Source organism: Neovison vison, chromosome 7, assembly GCF_020171115.1.
Source record: "Neovison vison isolate M4711 chromosome 7, ASM_NN_V1, whole genome shotgun sequence".
NCBI lineage: Eukaryota > Metazoa > Chordata > Mammalia > Carnivora > Mustelidae > Neogale > Neogale vison.
The window spans coordinates 151,863,979-151,885,585 of NC_058097.1; the positions used below are offsets into that span (position 1 = coordinate 151,863,979).

Consider the following 21,607-nt stretch of genomic DNA (forward strand, 5'->3'; position numbering starts at 1 on the left):
TCATTCTATGGAAACTGTTTGCTATGATCTTTTTTTTTTTTTTTTTAATAGACTTGTGTATCACAGCTATGGGTCACACACTTGGTATAAGGCCATGAATAAGACACACATAGTTAACAATACAATAAAGTCATAGGTAGAGTATTAGGATTTTCAGTTTACGTCCTTCAGAGGTCAACATGGGAGATTCCATGAAAGCTCAGAAAAAGATACCTAATTGAGCCTCAGCATGGGATGGGGAATGAAGTAGAGAAGACTCCTCAAAGAGATAAGCCATGAGCCAATACTTGAATAATAAACAGAAATTAGGAAGGTGAAGAATACTAAGATGGAAGGAGGAACAGGATAAATTGTCAGATTTCAGTTTTCTGATCTTGTAGTCCACTGAGTTGAAAATGCCACCAGGTGGTGGCGCCTGGGTGGCTCAGTCGGTTAAAGCCTCTGCCCTTGGCTCGGGTCATGATCTCAGGGTCTTGGGATCGAGCCCCGCATCGGGCTCTCTGCTCTGCTCTCTGCTTCCTCCTCTCTCTCTCTGCATGCCTCTCTGCCTATTTGTGATCTCTGTCTGTCAAATAAATAAATAAAATCTTAAAAAAAAATAAAATGCCACCAGTTGTCCCTAGCACTATACAATGGGGAACAAGTCTTACAGAACTACATCCATTTCTTACATTGTTTTATGTGTTAATAGGAAAGCAGTTTCATCTGTGATGCTGGGGATACCAAATAACCACACAATGGAAAACCCTGACACCTTCTTCCTTGTGGGCATCCCAGGTTTGCAGTCTTCACATCTTTGGCTGGCTATTTCACTGAGTGCCATGTATGTCATTTCTCTGTTAGGAAACGTACTCATAATGACTGTAATCTGGATGGATTTCACTTTACAAGAGCCCATGTATTGCTTTCTGTATATTCTGGCTGCTATGGACATTGTTATGGCCTCCTCCGTGGTACCCAAGATGGTGAGCATCTTCTTCTCAGGAGACGGTTCCATCAGCTTTAGTGCTTGTTTCACTCAGATGTATATTGTCCATGCAGCCACATCTGTGGAGACAGGGCTATTGCTGGCCATGGCTTTTGACCGCTATATAGCCATCTGTAAGCCCCTACACTACAAGAGAATTCTCACACCTCAACTGATGCTGGTAATGAGTGTGGCCATCATTGTCAGAGCTGTCATATTTATGACTCCATTGAGTTGGATGTTAAGTCATCTGCCTTTCTGTGGCTCCAATGTGGTTCTCCATTCCTACTGTGAGCACATAGCTGTAGCCAAGTTGTCATGTGCTGACCCTATGCCCAGTAGTCTCTACAGTGTGATTGGTTCATCCATTATTGTGGGTTCTGATGTGGCCTTCATTGCTGCCTCCTATCACCTGATTCTCCAGGCAGTATGTGGTCTTGCCTCAAAGAATGCTCAGCTGAAAGCATTAAGCACATGTGGCTCTCATGTGGGGGTTATGGCTCTGTACTACCTACCTGGGATGGCATCCATCTACGTGGCCTGGCTAGGGAAGGATACAGTGCCCCTCCACACTCAAGTGCTGTTAGCTGATTTGTACCTGGTCATCCCACCCACCTTAAACCCCATCATTTATGGCCTGAGGACCAAACAAATACGGAAGCGAACATGGAGTTTGCTAATGCACTGCCTCTTAGACCACTCCAAATTGGGTTCATAAACACACATTCTGTTCAGATCTCGAGCAATCAAGATGACTCAAGATCAAGCATTCAAAGATGTCTTAGAAATCTGTAGAGCTGGTTTGGTGTGCCTAGCACCATAAAGAGTTCTAAGATGAAGCTATAAAGTGTATTCTCGTCCAATTATCCGACTTCTAGCAAGAATGCGTATGAAATGATTAATTTTCTGACATTTTTAATGATTTCAATCAACTAGTATCTGTGTGTAAGTCTGGGCAGAGAATATAGATTTGGGGTTTTTCTTTCCTTAGCTTTTGACCCTTATTTTCAAATGAGTATCAGTTGAACCAACTCTTTGGCCCCTCACACCTGACTGATTTTTATCAGGATTATTAATTTACTCATGTGATTATTAATATGTAATATTAATGCCTTCTGGCCCAGTTATGAATCCACTCAATCTGGGTCTACTTGGGTCATGTGCTTATACATGGACCAGAGTCCTCTAGTCAAACTGAGTCCCAGTTTATCTGAGGAGATATAAACTTGGGATCACTGACTACGGTCATTTTCTAACCCGTGAACTTGGGAAGAGAAACATGTTCCACAGCAAGGTAAGCAGATTAGCAAGATGAGATGAAGAAATGGGAGTCTCTGGTTCTCTGATTCCAATTCATTTTGGGCACCTAGGTGCATCCCTGTTATTAAATTCTGTAAGATACTTCTATATTCTTTCAATTTATCCCTACTGTTAAGCTAGTCGGAGTCAGGATACTAATCACCAGCTTTTTGCTTTGAAGTAACAGAAGCTAAGGCAATGTGAGTTTGATTGTGGACATCTTTCTCTTTGCTTCCCAGTCTGGTTCTGTATAACTTAACTGCAAGGCATAAAAGAAAGGGATCAAATATAATATACGTCTTTTTTCAACTGGACACCACTATGGAAGTATGCTCTGGGATGAGATGGTTAATAGAATACAGTATCAGTAACGAAGCTGAAAGGTCCCTATTCTTTTCTACATTCCAGACATGTATTTGGTCTTTGTTTTTATTTTTCCCTTTCAGAAAGTCTTAAAGTGAATAACCAGTGTATATTAAAAGAAAAAGATTTCAAATGTAAAAGATACATATATTTGACTGGTACATGTGAAAATCTTAATAAAACATAATTTCCTAGTAGTGTTGATAACAAGTTATTATATCTGAGTCTTACTATTTCCTTGCTATTGGTGGAGGATACAATGTTAATTCAAACATAGTAAAGATTAAAGAAATGATTGATAGAAACCATATAACACAACATCTGACATATTGTCTGTACTTAAAAATACACCAAATAAATTTCTAATTCCATACTTTTAAGGAGTAGTTCAAGGCACTATTGAAAGTGTATTCCTGTGTAGGTCAACACTCATGTGATAGCTGTTCCAAACAATCTGCTTAACAACTTGGCATCCATACCTTTTGCCAGTACTAAAATTACTTGCCTACCTAGAATGTATTCTATTTCTGAATACCAGTGAAGTAGGAATCAGCTTCTAAAAACCTGGTAGTGATGCACTGAATTCCCAAAGAGTATGAAAATGAAACTCCTCCTCAATGTAAAAACAAATCAATATCATGAGGTGGTTAAATGCATTTGATAAGATTTCTATTTTGAAAAGTCACACTGTTGTTTCCCTATAAGCAACCCAAAGAACTGCTGTTTTCCTATAAGCAACCCAAACAACTATGTTCATCAAATACAGGAATATTAGAATGTGATGTAGAGCAACAAAGGCATAGTTCAACCTGCACTCAAAACAGTAATTTCTCCCCAGCATTTCCCTCAGAAGTCTGCCCTGCTTTGTGTTTCATTCACACTGGTATTCCCTGAAACTAACTGGGACCCACTGTTGGTGCTCAGATATTGAACTACATACTTCCAAAGTGGACTAGTTTCCTGCCATGGCTACCCCCAAACAGGAAATCCTGTGCTTCTCCTAACAGATCAGCTATGACACCTGTCCTCTCACACTAATCAATATATGCCATTTAACTAGTGCCTAGGACCCACAAAGAGTCTCAGTGTTTAGATCTTGAGAGATTAAAATACATCCTGCTTGAAAAATGGGAGACTGGATTTCCTGTAGGGAGTCCAAGAATTCTCCCTGTCTCTCTGCAGGACTATTTCCCCCTTTCAGTCTTTTGCCTCAAGGCTCATTGCACCCCTTGTTTCTCTGCTAGTAGAATAAGGATGGGCAAAGCTTATCCCTGCCTTGCAGTGAACGATCTCACCTAGATGGAGGAGATATCCTAGACATTCAAGGGAGTGGCACAGACACTCTTCTCTACATGAACCCCTGCTTCCTCCTTTTCTGGGCCACTTTTGTGATTATCTATTGAATCATGTTTTTTTTCAACAGAATTATAATTAAATACCATATAGTTGTTCACATCCCTAGGACACAAAAGCTTACTTTTGTTTTGATTCTAGGCATATGAATGAAAGTTCCCTCATTTAAATATTTACACACCCCCCCCCCCCGCCACAGAGTGCTAGACTGGGCTAAAATTGTGAACCAGACAAATAAGGTTCTTGTCTTCATGGCGTTCTTAGAAAGGAAGTATAAGCAGTTATCCTAGAGAAAAGGGTTTTCATATACTTAAGAGTCAAGATTCTTGCCTGGTCTTAAAAATCAGACAATATGAAATAAACAATGTGTTTAACCTTGTACTTCTCACAGGTAATCATAGTCCCCAAATCAGCTTATAAAAGTAAAACAACAACAAAAAAACCCTTCCCAAAACAGCATGTTAACAATGAAGTCATTCCACTACTCAATTCACTCTACTTTTAAATGATTTTATCAGCTAAAAATCCTTTTTCTAAGAGACTTTCAGGATTAGTCCTAATAAAACCACTGTAAAAGAACAACACTGGTTTGTTTCCTAGCTTCTTCTGCTAAGCGTCCATGGACATAACTGAAAGAACTTCCTAAAAATTGATTTCTCAAGTTTATAAACAATTCCCCAGGGAGTCTCCCTATACAAAGACATATGGTCCCTTTAATGTAGGTCAGCTCAATCCTTTGCCAAGACCAGGTCTGTGACCTACCAGTTCATTCCTCTCCAAGCGGGGAACCAAGCAGGGAATGGAAACTTCTCCCCTTCTGCTAATGCTTGAGGAGTGACTTAGAAGCATAGTGGGCAGAATGAGTTTATTTCTTCATTTTAGTCTGTTTTACCTCTTCCATATGTGAACAACCAACACAATTAAAGTAGAAAGACAATATTTACTCTTCTTTATTACAGGAATTACTTTGCTTCTGCCTATACCTGACCTGGTAATTATTTTGCTGCCCAATCCTGATTCAACAGTCACTACTTTCAAGCTTCCACTACATCAGAAGTTGTGTTCCACAGTACCATGGCGACAGTGTTGATGTACACATCAGAGCCCCTTGCAACAGGCAAGGCCAATGGTTTCCACATGCTTGCCTTGCAATTTATCTCCAGGCACAAGCACTCCCACATCATACTCTTAATCCCTGTAATGTATTAGTTTTGGCACGTATAACCATCACCCTAAGGTCAACAGCCCAGATACATAGTTTTACTTCCCTTTCATTATAACGTATGGCTCCTAAGTTGGCTTTTCATGCCCTTTCCTTCTTCTGTCATAGATTTAGAGAAGAGAAAGGCAGACTATTATGTAGTTACCAGATCCATGAAGAGTCCGTTGGTGACAAAAAGATCCAAACTTTAGCCCAACTAGCTTGTGGGTGAGCCTTCTTTCCAGTGCATCTGTTTTAAATTTTTCTTTTTATTATTTCCATTCTCTACCCTGATGTCACAGTCCCCATTCTAATCCAAACAATAACACATACAATAGATGCACAGCATATCACGGTGGCCCAGAATCTGCCATTGGCAAGAGACCTTTCTGTCTAACTGGCTGAGATTATCAGGAGAGGCTCTATGAAACAAAGGCACTGCTGTATGGATGCTGGCTCTAAGCAGGCAAGGCAGGAAGGCTCCTGCAGGCAAAATCCATGGCCTGCCTTTCTCCACGCCTGAGAAAGGAAAAATACAGGATGGATCTGAGATCTTCAAAACAACCCTGTGAGGTAGGAGAGTCTGCAATTTCTATACCCATTTTTCCATTGAGGACGCCTAAAACCCTTCCAACACTGGGATGTTTCAGACCCAACTGTAATGAATGATATGCAGACAGGTGACCTGAGAAGCAAGTCTGTCCATCTTGTTTCATTTGAATGTGGGAAATACTTTATAAGCTTTACAACCGTTTTGTGAGAAGTAATTTACTGCATTTAAGGCCACTTCAGTTTTTTCATCCTTAAAATGAACACAAGAACAAAGCTCACAGGTTTTCTGATCCTGACGCTTGGAGAAAAGGCAGGACCAGGACACAGATCTCCTTAGGTCTGAGACAGAGTGACTTTCCCGGCTTATGCTCAGAGAGAGGTTATGCATATTGGGGTGGCCTGTGCAATGCTGCAAGGCACTTCTCTAGTTAGGGAGTCAGAGAGTTGGGGTCAAATATGGGTTACTCAGTAACAGGAAACCTCAGGCAAAGCATCCTCTACTAGTATCAGCACTGCAACCAGCTCTGGACATGAACAAGTATCTTTTGGCTTTTTGGCAAACCCTATGCAAAGGGTTTCCTCTAGGTTGGATCAACTTCATCATCCTTGCTGACTTAATTATGGCACCTACAGGGACTGGGGAAGAGGAACATGAGCTACAGAAAGAACAGAGTCCTGACTCTCACAGCAACACATTACCTTACAACTGCTCAGATCCTTGCTCTTAGCCCTGTCATGCTTCCCTCACTGGGGTGCCATGCTCATTTGACTGCACCTCAGCTTTTTTATAGGAGTAGGTTAGTGAGAGACCTTGGCCCAGTAGCAACAGACTACTGGGTCAGGCGGAGGGCTCCCTGGATCTTAGACTCAGCATAGTTCAAGGGGATCCTTTTGGTGGTGGACCCTCCAAAACCAGGTGACACTCCAAGGCCTCTGGCTAGGATGGTGGCGCTCTTAGTCCTCCCCGTCTAGGGAGCAGATGGCCAGAGGAGCCGTGTTGTTCGCTCCAATGCTGTAGCAAGGACTAAAGTAGGGCAGGAGACGCCCGGGGAAGGGATAGTGGGGGAAAGTGAAAATATGGGAGCCATTGTCAGTCACATTGTAGAAAGAGATATCATGGGCCTCATAATCCAGGAAGACCCCCACCCGGCGGGGAGGGACAGGCAAGGACAGGAGTGGGTATTCATCGGTGCCTGCTCGGTACTCATTTCCCTTCCGCAACCTGATCACCCAGAATCCATAGTGGGGGGATAAATAGACCACCTCCTTCCGGTCTACATTTTCCTTACACACTCCCAAGCCCCATTCCGACCTGTCTCCCACTTCCACCTCCCAGTAGTGCCGGCCTGAGGAGATGCACTGGCTTCCCAGGACGATATTGTAGCGGTAAAATCTCTCAGGATTGTCAGGCAGTTTCTGCTTGGTGTCTCCATAGCGCACACATTTTCTGTCCTCAGACACAATGAGGCGAGAATAGGCGGTGTCTGGATCCAGGCGCACGTCAGCTGGGAATAAAGATCCTGGTTGGAGACACTGACATGCAGCAGAGGGTGTGGGCATGGTCTGATAAACACAGCCACAGGTTTCTCAGAGACGAGCAGGATGGGGGAGAGCGGGGGCATCCAGAAGGCACTGAACCATTTTCATTCTCTAGGAGGGGTCCCTCCCACTGCCCACCATAACCTCTCCTAGCATTCGTTACCTGCATAGGTCTTCAAAATCTCTCTTAGCCCCAGCACACGACAGTCTGTCTTTAGCTCCAGGGAGACTGGTTCTGGCCTCCGCAGACTCCAAGACTTGCTCCTGGCAGAGAAAAGGTAAACTTTGGGGCCAGAAGTCCTGCTTTGCTATATGGGCCTTCCTTACTATAGGAAAGACAGGCTTGGCCAGAGATAGTCAGTGGGGTGCCCCTCCCCAGCAACACCAGGCAAAGCAGAGATGTGATTATTTGACTGAGCCTGAACGGTTGGTGGCACAGAGAGAACCCTGGCATCCCTGTGCTGGGGGGAGAGGCAGATGTGCCTCTGGCACTGGGAGAGGAAGCAGTGTGCCACAAAGGAGGAAGGCGGATACTCAGGCTGGAGCACAACTGGAGACATCTGTGGTCTTTGTTCCTTTTTTGGGCAATCCACCTGAGACTGCGTAATTTATAACTTTGTCTGAAATTCTTAACACTTGAAATGAATTTGACTGAGTACAAAGGAAAAAGAATGAGGAACAAAGCTTCTTTAGCAAATATAATGAAAGATGATGCCTATGCACCACTCTTCTGTGGGTACTGGGTCTATGTTCCTTTCCCACTTCTGCCTCTGGCCCGGGCCCATTATCCCCTTATAGGGCTGCTTAGGGGCTCCAAGGATGGAACATACCTGTTTAAGACTTCCTGAATACCCTAGAAGGAAGGACAAAAAAAGCAGCATATGAGTATGTGTTATTCCTCAGATGGACCAGACAGCAATGAGCTCTGGGAGGGGGTTTCTCTGAGGGAAAGGGAGGTAGAGAGCAAGGCTGGACTTCTTAACTTCAGGCTCCACCTTGGTTCCCAGGCCAGAGGGTAGGGGTGGGTATTATGCCAGAGCTGCCCAAGTGCTGTCCCACCTACCAGGCGACAAGAGGCCATGCCAGGGGTAGAGCAGCAGCATAGTGGAGGGGGCGGTATACGACGGGATCCACGTCTGGTGGGCACAGTGCTGACAGGTCCCACTGAAGACTAGCTAATCCTATCCTAGAGCCCCACACCATCTTCAGCTCTCTTTTAGAGTGCCCAGAAAAATCCGCCACTCACCTGCAGCATCCAGCGGACAGGCCTCTGAGACCTCTCTTCCAGTTCTGCAATCATCCTCCACAGCACCTGGCTCTGCTGGATGAGCTCATTATGATTCTGCTCCAGTTTTTGCACAGTCTCCGCCTCTTCCTGCTCTAGGCTGGCCAGAGCTGCGGCTGCTTCCACCTCCAGCCGCCGACCTGGAGGCTGTGTTTTTTTTAGTAATCGCCGGTATTTCTCAAACTCCCACATGATACTCTGCTTTCGGGTTTCCACCTGTATCTGGAGGGCCAGGCAGGACCAGAAATCAGCACTGATTCTGATAGGACGCCCCAGGACTGAGGGTATTGGCACATGCATATACACACACACACTCTGGAATGTGTGGGTACCATGTATCAGGCACTGCAAAAGCCACAAGAAAGGAGACTGTTTTACCTACTTCTCTGTTCCCAGAGCTCCAGCACATGCTTCTGGGTCCCTATCACTACTCTTACTAGGCCTAGTAGGGCCTAGAATATTATTTTGGTACTATATGCTCTACACTATTTTCTAGTCTCAGAATAATATATTCCATTTTCAGAATAATGACCAGAGGGATTGCACTTAGACCTCTAAGGCAGTGTAACTTAACTACACTGTGAGCTTCACTCCTTACTGATACCCTATCAGTTCACTATGCTTTCTTAGGCAGGCTGAGTGTTACCCTTTGTGGATAAAACGTTCTTGTCCTCAAATTTATTACAGGGATGATTTTCTAATATTTTAATAACTTTTAGTAAAAATGCTCTACCTGGGAAAGTGAAACAGAAACCAGGCTTTACTAAGCATTATATAATTCTTACCACTGTGAACTAACAACACATACCTGAGTCCCATGGTTTTCCTTTTTCACATACGCAGACATAAACCCAGAGATTATCCCTTTATCACTCCCAAGAAACTGGAATTGGGAGGGTACATGGCCTGCCTAAGGTAGAGCATGCTGGTGGAGACCCCCAGGCTCTCTGACTTCAACGCCACATTCTGCCTCAGAGACCAGGAAGAAGCGACCACAGGCCAGCTCCCAGACAATACAGCGACCATCCAGCCTTCCTTCCCCAGGTGGCAACCTGCCTTCCAGGTGGCAGTACGTTTCCTCTCACCAACTTCCAGCTTCCAGGCCTCATCTTGCTCTTTCCTCAGATGTTCCAGAGCCTCGTGGAGTTTCCACTGAAAGAAGTAAAAACCTTGTGAGGACACATCAGGCAGCCCAGGTTGATGATGAGGCTTCCTAGTGTTGGCAGGTGATCGGAAAACAAGCATCCCTTGGGCAATGGGCCAGAATGAATGTCATAGGGGGAGTGATTCCTGCCCAGTTGACGTCCAGGGCAATTTTCCAACCCACAATCATGTCAACTCCTACAGTTTCTAAGTTTCTGTGAAGTAGAAGAAAAGCCATCTCCAACCTTAGACATTCCTATCCATGCTTATTTTTATCCATAGCTGCCTTGTTATCTCAAGGCATCTTAAAACCTTGTTATTCAAAGTGTGGTCCAAGAGGGTTAGCAGTAACCACATTACCACAGAGCTTGCCAGAAATGCAGAACCCCAGCCTCACCCCAGGACTACTGAATTAGAACCTGAATTCTAGCAAGATTTTCAGGTGGATTGCATGCAAATTATAGGAAAGAAACACTATCCTAAAATACTGCAACAGTAGTATATTGCTGGAAACCATAAAGTGTTCTGATAAAAATATTAACCATTTTATTAAAGATTTACCAGGTGCCATATGTGGCTTCAGCACTAAACCTACATTTAGTACTCATGACCCTTTAAGTATTATTCCTATTTTATAGATAAGAAAACTGAGGCTTACTGAGTGAACTACCCAAAGTCATTCAGCTAATAAATGGTTGGGCTGGGATTTAACCTAGTTCTCTAACTGCTACGCCTATATCTCATTGCCTCCTTGTTTTAAAACTCAAAGTAAAATGAGTGAGTAAATACTTGTAATTTTTTAGAAATTATTCATGCATAGGAAAACACCTAATTCAGGGGATTTGTCATACACTCTTACCTTCTAACCTTAACTTCAGGAAAAAGAATTAAGACCAGTACTAGATCAATGGATCACAGTCACTGGAATAATGAATCTGATAAAGACATGTCAGCATGGACATCTGGAAGCTGATGAAGGTAACAACAGAAACGGAGTAGCAGGTGTGACAGAAATGACCCCTGCCCCCCAAAAAAGGAAGGGTAGGGAGAGGAGAAAGAACACTGGCTGAAGAGCAAGACCTGAGTCCCGGCCCTTGATCTTCCTTTACTTAATTTAACTTAAAGTCAGAGGCATCTTATAAAGTTAGATTATTCCCATTCAGTCCTAAATAATTCAGCCACAGTCCCTTCCAGCTCTAAAATCAATGACCATGCCCTCAAATTTCTAAGCCTCAGTTTTGTTGATAAAAGAGGGAATTGAAGTGACTGCCAAATGACTATTGGTGGTAGAGTGAGGAGTCTGTGGGTTCTGTAGGTTGCAGCCTTGACTATCTCATGCCCAAACTCCTTCAAGGCACTTGGGGGGAGCTAACCCAAATTGGCCTCCTTCAAATTCTCGGGATTGAAAGTATGCTTGGATTAGGCATTAGCCATGCTGGGATCAGGGAAGGGGTGTGGACATGGGAGATTCCCATGCAAGGAGAGGTGTGGCTCAATTGCATCAGGGCCCCAGGATCTGTCGGTGGGAGGAGCCAAAGGAATCAGCTTTCATTTAGTCTCTGGGGCTCCTGGTCAAGTTCTAGATCTGGAGACAGGGAAGAAGGGGCAGGGAGAGACTGGATGGCTGGCCTCCCATCTCCCACCTTATATTCCCAGGTGACATCCTCCATGGGTACGACACTGTGGCCCTCATGCTCAGGAGACTGGCTGCAGGCCTCACAAACGATCAGTCCATCCTCTTTGCAGAACATCTTTAGCTGTTCCTTATGGAGCTCACACACATCACCCTTCAGTCCCATTCCTGGATGCAGCCCCAGCAGACGAACTTTTTCTACAACATTGGCCAGCTGCCAATTGGGTCGCAGGTTCCTTGGCTGGACCGGAGCCCGGCAGAGGGGACAGGTGTAACCCCAGTTCTGGGATTCTCCTGGGACCTCCCACAGTCCAGAGAGACAGCCATGGCAGAAGCTGTGGCCACAGTCGATGCTCACAGGCTCCCTCAGGAAGGTCATGCAGATAGGACAGGCCACTTCTTCCACCATGGCTTCCACCAGTGCTGCAGGATCCATGGCTCCTTCTCACTCTGTCCTCAGACAGCCAGGTAGAAGTAGTCAAGGCTGAGAAGAAGAAAAAGAAGAAAGAAATAAGATAAAAATGTTCTTCTGTTAAAGAGCACAGGGATCAGCAAAAGGGAGAATTAGTGACTGAGAAAAAAAAACAAAACCCAACAACCCAACAACTTCCTCCTTTGGGTCCTTTATTGACCTTGGTTAACATAAGTGGTGGCCTTCCCAACTGAAGTTCCGACTGGGTCACGTTACCCATACCACTGTAGAGACATCTGGGGATGCCTAAGTGAGTGGATATTGGGAGTTTTCCGTTTTCATTCATTTGGACATCTCCGAATCTCCTCTCAGTTTGCTCACCAGACCATTTCCACCCTACTTCAATCACACTCTCCAAATCAGTGTTGTTTCTCTTGAGCTTGGGAAAGGTCCCACAAAATGTGGTGTTTTAGTATTCAAAATAATGCCAGAAATACCCCTAGCCTTACTCTCTAGTTTGTTTATATGTATATAAACATATATTTCATACATATATGTATATATATATATGTATATATATTTCAAGGTGCAGAAGAGGTAATACGCTGGAAGACCATTGCCTATATGCTCCCTTTGTTCTCCTGTGTTGCACACTTGAGTATAAAGAATATAAAATATATGTAAATTTCTCCACAGCCTCTAAACCCCTGCCCATTTCTCTAGAGCATTCACTAAGTTGCCAAGACACTCTCCTTCACCTTCAGTGATATTTTTAGAAGCAGTGATGAAATAACACCCAATGGAAGATAAAAATACAGCTCATTTGATGATAGTCAAACCCATATTGATGGAAGTCACTACCTCAGCAAGAAACCTGAGATTTCTGTCTGGACCAGATATGAGATATGGAACTTGAATGATCAATGGCAGGCTCTTGGCTCAGTAGACAGTATTTCTTTGTTTACTATCCAAGTTTGTGCTATTGGCTAGAATCTATAAAGGGAAGAACCCTGTAGCTTAGTCATGGCTGTGTCCTACACAGTTAAACAGTGCCTGCCATGCTGCTGTTATTGAATAAATAAACTAGCCAGACAGGAAATAGCTCCTAGACCTAAACTTTTTATAATTTGTTAGGTAATTGAAAGCATATAATACAGTAAAAATAATAGCAAACACTCCTCAAGCACTTACACTGTGTGCCAGGCAATATTCTGAGCCCTTTACACAGATTAACTCAGTTTATCTCACAACCCTAAATCAAAACCATTATTCTATTATTTTCATTTTACAGATACTTGGTCCTAGGGCCCACCATTCTATATTGGGCAAATTACTTAACCTCTCTACCTTCGAGGTAGAATAAAAATTCAAGAGAGAGAAACTGGGTGCCTGGGTGGCTCAAGTGCTTAAGCCTTTGGCTCATGTCACCTCAGGGTCCTCAGGGATCAAGTCCTGCATCAGGCACCCTGTTTAGCAGGAAGTATGCTTCTCCTTCTCCCCCTCCCCCCTGCTTGTGTGCATTCTCTCTCTCCTAATAAGATCTTTTTTTAAAAAGAGAGAGAGAGTGAAATCACTGTGATTTAGGGTAGCCCAGTAGGCTTCCTGAAGAACCTGGAGTAGTATGCAGATTTTGCAGGACTCTCTGTTACAGGCTAGCAGCAGGCCACGCCTTCTCATTGGACTCTGTGCCTCCTGACTGTCCACCTCCCACTATCACTGCCAAAATGCAGGACCCAGTATCCTCAAACCTAGTTTTGTGAAATCCCTAACCTATGGAGGTCCTCTCCTGGTTCCCCACCCTCAGTCCAATAGGGAAGCTCTCTCTTTAACCCTGAAACAGCAATTGTGCCCAGTTAAGCAAAGAGAGAAACTTTCACTTTCTTACAGACCCCATGTCCATTTATTCTACCTCACTTGGGTCCCTGCTGTTTTCACAGCTTGGAATGACTTCTCCATGATCCTACTCTTAACATCATCTGATACGCCCACGTTTATCATCTTACTTTCCACACTGGAAGCTTGACAAGGATAGGGATATTCTCTTACTTTGTTCCCCACTATATCCCCAACATAAAGGAGAGTGCCTCAAACATTTTTTGAATATGAAAGAATTAAGTATAAACTTTGAGGTCTGATAGTAGGTTGGGAGTGGAAGTATCAATATCCAGTGGGGCACTAAGAGCTACCACCTAAGGGTGACACGAAAAGTTGAGATCTATGATTTAAAGCCACAAAGATCAACAGGAGAACACCAACAGAAATCGAAAATTGAGATGGTGGCAGTAGGAAGGTGAGGTAAAGAAATATCAAAACGATACATCAAGAAATGAGGCAAAAGCATATTTTAGATTTCTGAGTCACAAAAATTTAAACGTGAAAAAGTTCAAAGTTGGTGGCCTCCGCAAGAAGGACTTAGGGTCACGTAGCTACTTTTGCTCTTCCATATAACACCGACTTTATTGATTTGTTTTTTATTACACATTAATTGCTTTGACAAAATTTTAATTATTAAACGTTTGATTGCTTCGACCTTGCCTTTACCAGGGTGGGGAGCCAGTGTGAGAAACACATTTCAGGGCGGGAACCAGAGCGTGGAAAAGCCTGGGGAGGAGAGGCCAGAGTGAAGCGAGGGGCGAGGGCGGCCCTGACCTCCGGGGAGTTCTGGAGCAGAGGGGGATGGTAACCTCCCGGCCACGAGAAGGCGGAGCAGGGCTCGCGGACAGCCGGACAGCCGGACAGCCGAGGGGTGCGGACGGAAGAAAGTGAGCCTGCAGGACTTCCGACTTTAGAACAAGCACAGCTGTCCACCCACCTCCCTCCTCAGCCGGTCTAGCGCCCCGTGGCGGAAACCGAACGTGGAGACTCCCGGTTGCCACCGCCGAGCACTCCCCGGCGGCACAAGCGCCAGGTCAAGCCACCACAGCACTTACCGCCCGTGGAAGATGAAGGCCCCACAACGCCCGGTTCCTCTGCTCCCGCAGGGCTCCCAGGCCCCGCCCACAGGCCCGGAGCCAATGAGCGGCGGGCAGGGCCCGTTCGCCGGATCGCACGCCGCCGGCGTCTTTGTGGGAACAGCCAATCACAGACAGGGATCCAGACAACTCTGGCCAATCGGAGATAGGCTCTCGGCGTGCCGGTGTTTTTTCTCTGCTACGTCGTTTTTTCTGGCTCCTTCCACTCCCAGTCATTTAAACTGTGAAGGGGCTCGGGAGTCATTCCCACGTCAGGGGTAGGAGTGTCGGCTCCCGAACGAGGCCGCTGGAGCCCAGCCTTAACAGAGGCCCCGCTGACTCTCGACCCACGGGACACACTCAGTCTCACGCTTCTGCTCTGACGACAGAGCGAGCCTTGTTCCTTCCAGGTAATAGCACCGGAGACCTAACGCTACTCCTTTCCCAGTTTTCTGTGTTAAACTCAGCAGCCTGTGAGGTCAGTCGCGTCTGGTTCTGTGACCCCCAATTTAGCGCGGGGCTGAGCGCTCAAGTGCAGTTTCTTGTAAGATGAGCGACCTCTCCTGGCTCCAACTGCAGATACTGGGTTCTTAGTGAAAAAACACCCCCCCCCCCAAAGCCCTCCTACGTTTTCCTGGCAAACTCTTGTCCTTTGATATTTAAGCAGGCAGCTTCTTATTATTGCCACAATCCACTTTAAAGTTACAAACAGAGATGGGGGTTAAGGAGTGCACTTTTCTGATGAGCATCCCGTGCTGTATGGAACGGTTGAATCACTGTCTGACACCTGAAGCAATAACATTGTATGCTAACTAACTGGAAGTGAAATAAAAACTTAAAAAAGATTAAAAAAAAAAGAAACATACTGGGATCTGGTAGAGTCGAAGTGGAATCCCTGGTTATAAATTGCCATCATTATTACTATTTTGTAAATTTTAAATGACTGCCCCCCCCCCCCCCCGCGCACCCAGAGACATAGAATCGGTCACGTGCACACACAAACTGCTACTTAAGGCAGTGATTTGGGTTTTTCTTTGCACTTACAGCACCTTGTCCTCCTGATATTTAGGTGTTTACTGAATAAGCAAATAAGGGCATATGGTGTGGGCACGGACTATAACCAGGAAATGCTGCAACTGAAGCCCAGTTCCAGATGATTTCATTGTTGGGACTCCTTGGATCCTCATGCCAATGTCCGGACTCAGACCATAGTTAAAATTCTGAAGAGTGAGGACCAGAAAATTCCTGAAACAAATGGGGCCATGAGCAAAAAAACAAAAAGAAGAGGTAACTGATGTCTCAGTTGGATCATCTTATTCACCAGGATGTGGACGAATTGCTGCCATAACAGAAGAGTCAGTGGGTTGAGTTTACCAAGCCTCTTTAAACATTTATTGAGCACCATCTTTTTGTAACATTTTGTACTGGGTGCTGGTATTATAACTATGAGCCACATAGTCTCTGTTCTTCAGGAACTCAGGATCAAGTTGGTTGTATTTTGAACATTCTGTGAAGTTAAAATAGTTAAGGGGGAGATCATTTTCATTTGTAACTTGCAATTGTCCATGAGCATGACTGACTCTCAAGGGCCCAGACAAAGGGGCACCTTAGGATTGCTGGGGGAGAGGGCTTGTGTTCACCAAGGGAAGGCTGGACAGAGAGCTTTTGAAGGCATATCAGCCCATCACCCCTCCAGAGAAGCTGTCCTTCCCAACCTCACTCAGGGTGCCTTGTTTGCTGTGAAAGGCAGACATGTGTTTGCAGGCGAGGCTCCGTTTCAGAGATATTCCATGGCTGTAAGTGCAGACCACAACCCTCTGCCTGAATCCAACACAGACCAGTACAACAAGGTGAGTGGCTAGCTGTGAGATGTTGTCTGTGCTGTGGGTGAGGAATGTTACCATAAAAAAAGTAAAGACTGAGAACTGACTGGGGGGCAAGGAAGAAGGTGAGGGCACTGAGGAAGTAGGGCTGAGGAAGTGGGGCTGAGGAAGGGGTAGGAAGCCAGTGCAAACCCTGGGGCCTCAATAAGCTTCATGCAGACTTAGGCTTGAACTTCAGAAGAGAGCTGCCCATGATAGTGGCACAGCAGTCAGAAGAAAAACCTGTGAGGGGTGGAGGCTAAGTGGAGGCTAAGAGGAGTGCAACCCAGACAATGGTTAGTTGCCCCACTCTACCTCGAAAGTCTCTTTCTAGACCTTTTATAATAGAATAAAGCCTCCTGTTCTTCCAGTATTCTAGATTGTCTTTGGTTTCCAAAGTATCAGCAAGGCTGATACTTCTTCAGAGTCCCAAGGAGGGGAAGTTAGGTCTTCTTCCCCCACCCACTCAATGTTAGCCCAGGCTAAGAGAGAAGTCCCAGCTCAGAGCAGCAAAGCTGCAGACCTTTGTTAATACTCTCACTTAGGCAGGGAAAGAGCCTAGAAGCTAAAACCTAGAATTCTGTCTAGAGGACATGAAGAGCCTTTCTGGAAGTGCTCCTGAGTCACTGAGGGCCTCTGAAACTGACTGAGGAATCATTGAGAGTGTATATTAGTTATCCCAAGATACTGAGAACAGGGAGTAGAGAGAAGGGAGCAGCTCTAGAGGCAAAGGAAAGGAGCAATAGTATGAAGAAGACCTACTTCAATGTGAGATGCCATGGCTGGGAATTCAGGAGTATGGATGTGTGTGTGAGATGTTCTCAAAAATAAATATGTATTTCTATTTTTTTATTTATAGTTACTGAAATATGTTTATATCTTTGTTGTCTATATATGAGAATATAACTATATATTACAATGGCAACTGTTAATATAACAATATATACAAATGACAAGGTGTTTGGATGGTTGGCTGAAGAACGAGCCAGACAAATACTGTTCTTGGTTTTGATATCAGTGTTATGTTGGATTACAAAAAAGAAGAAATAGCTTTACATTCATTGTATTGGTATTTATTTAGATTTCTTTCAACTTTAATTTGTTTTAGTAAGTTATTATCTTCAAAATGTCAGTGTTTCCATAATTTATGAGTGTGTAATTATACAAAGTTGTGATATTATGGTTTATAATAAGAAATACATATTTGGTCTTCTTCCCTGCATTTGGCACAGAGCTCCTGAAACCCTTGTTTTGTGTGTAATGAGAGCCTTAAAGGTGTCTTTTGTTATGTTAACGAGAAGACTTTTGGACCTCACCAAAGGATTGAGGGGGGCTTGTAGCTAGGAGAACTCATGTTATGATTAGAGGGTTGTGACTTTTAGTCATACCCTCCCCACTACCTCTGATATCCAGGGGAGGAGAAAGGGGTTGGAGGTTGAATCAGTCACCAATGGCCAATGATTTGATCAGTCATGCCTACATAATGAAGCCTCCATAAAAATCCAAGAGGACAGGGTTGGGAGAGCTTCTGGTTTGGTAACTGTGGAGGTCCTGGGAGAGTGGCATGCCTAGAGAGGTCATGGGGGCTCTGCACCCCTTCCTGTACCTTGCCCTCTGCATTTCTTTCACATGGCTGTTCCTGAGTTATATGCTTTAATAATAAACCAGTAATCTAGTAATGGTTCCCTAAGTTTTGTGAGCTGCTCTAGCAAATTAATTGAACCCAAAGAGGAATCTGTGGTTTATAGCCAGTAGGTAGAAGTACAGGTAACAACCTGTGTGTAGGTGGTGGTGGGGGGGCAGTCTTGTAGGACTGATCCCTTAACCTGTGGATCTGATGCTATTTTCAGGTAGACAGTGTCAGAATTGAGTTGAATTTTCACCCTGCTCATGTCTGGGAATTGATTGTTCCCGTGGAAAAATGACCCCCACTCCTTCAGAGGTTGAAATTGGGTCCAGCAATCTAAATTAAAATAACTTTTATTTTTCTCTATTTCTAGGCTTTTTTTGATTATGATCTCTAATAGTATGTGCTTACCACTACTTTTTTTTCTCCCAAGAGACTTATGTTTATTGCCAAATGTCTGTTTAATTTATGTTTATTCAGGGTACCTGTTAATTTATGGTTATTTTAACTTGCTTTTTTTCCTGATTTCATCCCTATTGTATTTTCCTTTTTTTTTTAACTTTTGCTCATTCTCCTCCCCCCCCTTGCTTCTTGCATTACTTTTTATTTATTGGAGAGTGTAAAGTTTTCTCTAAATTAATGTCAGACTATATTTCATACATTTAATGATGTATTCATTGTCATTAAGTAAACTGTAACTACAATTTTGAATTTAGTTTTCTCCAGAAATTGTTGAATTAGGTATTGTTTTTTAAAACTGAATATAGTTGACACACAATGTTACATTGATTTCAGGTGTGTAACAGTGATTTGACAAGTCTTTATATTATGTTATGGTCACCATAAGTGAGGTTTTGTTTTTTTTAAAGGTTGTATTTATTTATTTGACAGAGACACACATAGCAAGAGAGGGAGCACAAGCAGGGGGAGTGGGAGAAGGAGAAACAGACCTCCCGCTGAGCAGGGAGCCCGATGCGGGGCTTGATACCAGGACCCTGGGAACATGACTTGAGCTGAAGGCAGATGCTTAATGACTGACAAGTGAAGTTTTAATTATATAAATACAGCTGACCCTTGAACAACACAGGTTTGAACTGTGTGGGTTACTTATACACAGATTTTGTAAAGTACAGTAATGTAAATGTATTTTCTTTTCCTTATGATTTACTTATAACATTTCTTTTTTTTTTTAGCTTACTTAATTGTAAGAATGAAGTATATAATACATATAACATACAAAACGTGTTAATTGACAATTTATGTTATTAGCAAGGCTTCTAATTAACAGGAGGATATTAGTAGTTAAATTTGCGGGGAGTCAAAAGCTAAATGTGGATTTTTTTTTCCAATTTATTTATTTTCAGAAAAACATTATTCATTATTTTTTCACCACACCCAGTGCTCCATGCAAGCCGTGCCCTCTATAATACCCACCACCTGGTACCCCAACCTCCCACCCCCCCGCCACTTCAAACCCCTCAGACTGTTTTTCAGAGTCCATAGTCTGTCATGGTTCCCCTCCCCTTCCAATTTACCCAAATTCCCTACTCCTCTCTAACGCCCCTTGTCCTCCATGCTATTTGTTAGGCTCTAAATGTGGATTTTTTTAAAGATTTTATTTATTTATTTGTCAGACAGAGATCACAAGTAGGCATAGAGGCAGGCAGAGAGAGAGAGAGAAAGAGAGGAGGAAGCAGACTCCCTGCTGAGCAGAGAGCCCGATGTGGGGCTCGATCCCAGGACTCTGGGATCATGACCTGAGCCAAAGGCAGAGGCTTTAACCCACTGAGCCACCCAGGTGCCCCTAAATGTGGATTTTTGACTGTACAGGGTATATGTGGGGTGGCTAGTGCCCTTAACCTCCATATTATTCAAGGGCGACCTGTAATTTTTTTAGATTGGCTCTTATTTTGTGACCCCATGGCATAAAAATTTATTTTTAAAATGCCCTTACAACCTGCCTTTGGGAAAATATTTTATGGCCAACCATATAAATATAGTATTATTCAGTAGGTTTTGGAAAAGGAAGTATATTTCTACAGTAGAAAAGATTAAATTGATATAGTCTCTTTATCAGAGTGTGATAGTGTTTAGAAGTATCTGGCCAAACTCATTGCCTTGGATGTGGATAGTGGAAGACTGAATCAGGAGCCAGCCAGCAAAATGCTGACTAATAACAAGAGTTTAAAGTTCCAGGAATGTATTTTAATCAGAAAAAGGACTTACTAAGGAATATTAGGTAGCTCATGGATGATGCAGGCAGGAACACCATCAAATTACTCTGTAGGTTCACTTTGGTAGAGATGTCACTACTACCTCCATGGTGTGTGGTTAACTTGGATGTCACTCTCAAACATGGGCACTAGAAGCTGTCACTGTGATAGCTTCAGGTGAAGTTAATCTGAGGGGAAGCAAACAGAAAACTGGAGGTTTTGGTGGTGTGCAACAGAGGAACATTGCTCAAGAAACTAAGCAAAGCCAAGTGCCTCTGCTTTGTTCTGCTGGCTGCGGATTTTATGGAAACCGTTGTACAAAGGGCATGTGTTCAGTGTGCTCTAAAGGACATCCTCAAAGATGGAATAGCACTAATGGTAGAATAAGCCCACCCACAGCTTCTGTCAGTAGTCTGCCTGAATTTTTACCCATCCCAGTGCACGGATGGCAGTGTCCCCTATGCTCAGTCTCTGCTAGAATCCACATCTGCATCTGTGCAGCCAAGTGCTGTATCAAATCAGTCACCTTTATCAGAATCTGCAGCATCTTCCCAGGTGGACAGTGCATCTGCGGACAAAACAGTACCTGAAACAGAAGACCTACAAGCATCAGTGTCAGATACGGCAAAGCGACCATCTAAAAAGCAAAGCAAGGCTCTTGAAAAACCAAAACAAAAATAGAATCACTGTTTCATGTATAGGAAGAAAGTGCAACTTACTGGGTTTCAATGCAGGTGTGGAAATGCTCAGTGGGGCGTACACCGTGACTCCGGTGTACACAGTTGCTCTTACAAAGCTGTTGCTGTGGAGAAAACCAGAAAAGAACATCCAGTAGTTGTTGCTAAAAAGATCCAGAGAATTTCAACTTCTACTGGAATACAAAATCCTTTGATCATCTGCAAACTAAAAATTGACTTAAGGTTTTTTCCCCCTGGTCTTTACGAATGTAGAGCAGTGTATCTTGCATAGACATTTTAATCATGCATGTCATCAGAAGAATAGATCTTTGTTTTTGTTTTGAAAATGACTCGACATTTATTTCTATTGCAGTTTCTGTGGCTAAAAAGACTTAAGTAAACTTTACAAGTATTATCCTTTAAAGATCATTTTAATTTTAGTTGAGTGCGGAGTGCTTTTATAAGAAACATGGAGAAATTTTGGAAGGCCATGATTTTTCCAGTATTAAACATACATGCATTGATCTTGC

The 21,607-nt window shown here is 43.7% G+C and overlaps 2 protein-coding genes and 1 pseudogene across 4 annotated transcripts; 2 read left to right on the forward strand and 1 right to left on the reverse strand.

The window, feature by feature from the left end:
- The first annotated feature begins 683 nt into the window (after window positions 1–683).
- On the forward strand, window positions 684–1,685 carry LOC122912648 (olfactory receptor 52I2-like). Its single transcript, XM_044258676.1, has one exon. It carries the CDS (start codon window positions 711–713, stop codon window positions 1,683–1,685), a length of 975 nt encoding a protein of 324 aa, XP_044114611.1. The 5' UTR covers window positions 684–710.
- A 994-nt stretch (window positions 1,686–2,679) lies between these two features.
- On the reverse strand, window positions 2,680–14,726 carry TRIM68 (tripartite motif containing 68). 3 transcript variants are annotated; one of them, XM_044258674.1, is made up of 7 exons: window positions 14,678–14,726; window positions 11,346–11,819; window positions 9,616–9,711; window positions 8,521–8,775; window positions 8,105–8,127; window positions 7,438–7,538; window positions 2,680–7,240 (listed from the first exon to the last, which is right to left on the reverse strand). In XM_044258674.1, exons 2-7 carry the CDS (start codon window positions 11,769–11,771, stop codon window positions 6,690–6,692), a joined length of 1,452 nt encoding a protein of 483 aa, XP_044114609.1. In that variant the 5' UTR covers window positions 11,772–11,819; window positions 14,678–14,726; the 3' UTR covers window positions 2,680–6,689. The 3 variants fall into 3 exon arrangements, with proteins under 3 accessions (XP_044114609.1, XP_044114608.1, XP_044114610.1); XM_044258673.1 differs by having other exon boundaries at window positions 8,521–8,781; XM_044258675.1 differs by lacking the exon at window positions 14,678–14,726 and having other exon boundaries at window positions 8,521–8,781; window positions 9,645–9,711; window positions 11,346–11,431.
- Window positions 14,727–16,488: 1,762 nt separating this feature from the next.
- On the forward strand, window positions 16,489–21,309 carry LOC122913504 (annotated as a pseudogene).
- Window positions 21,310–21,607: the final 298 nt, after the last annotated feature.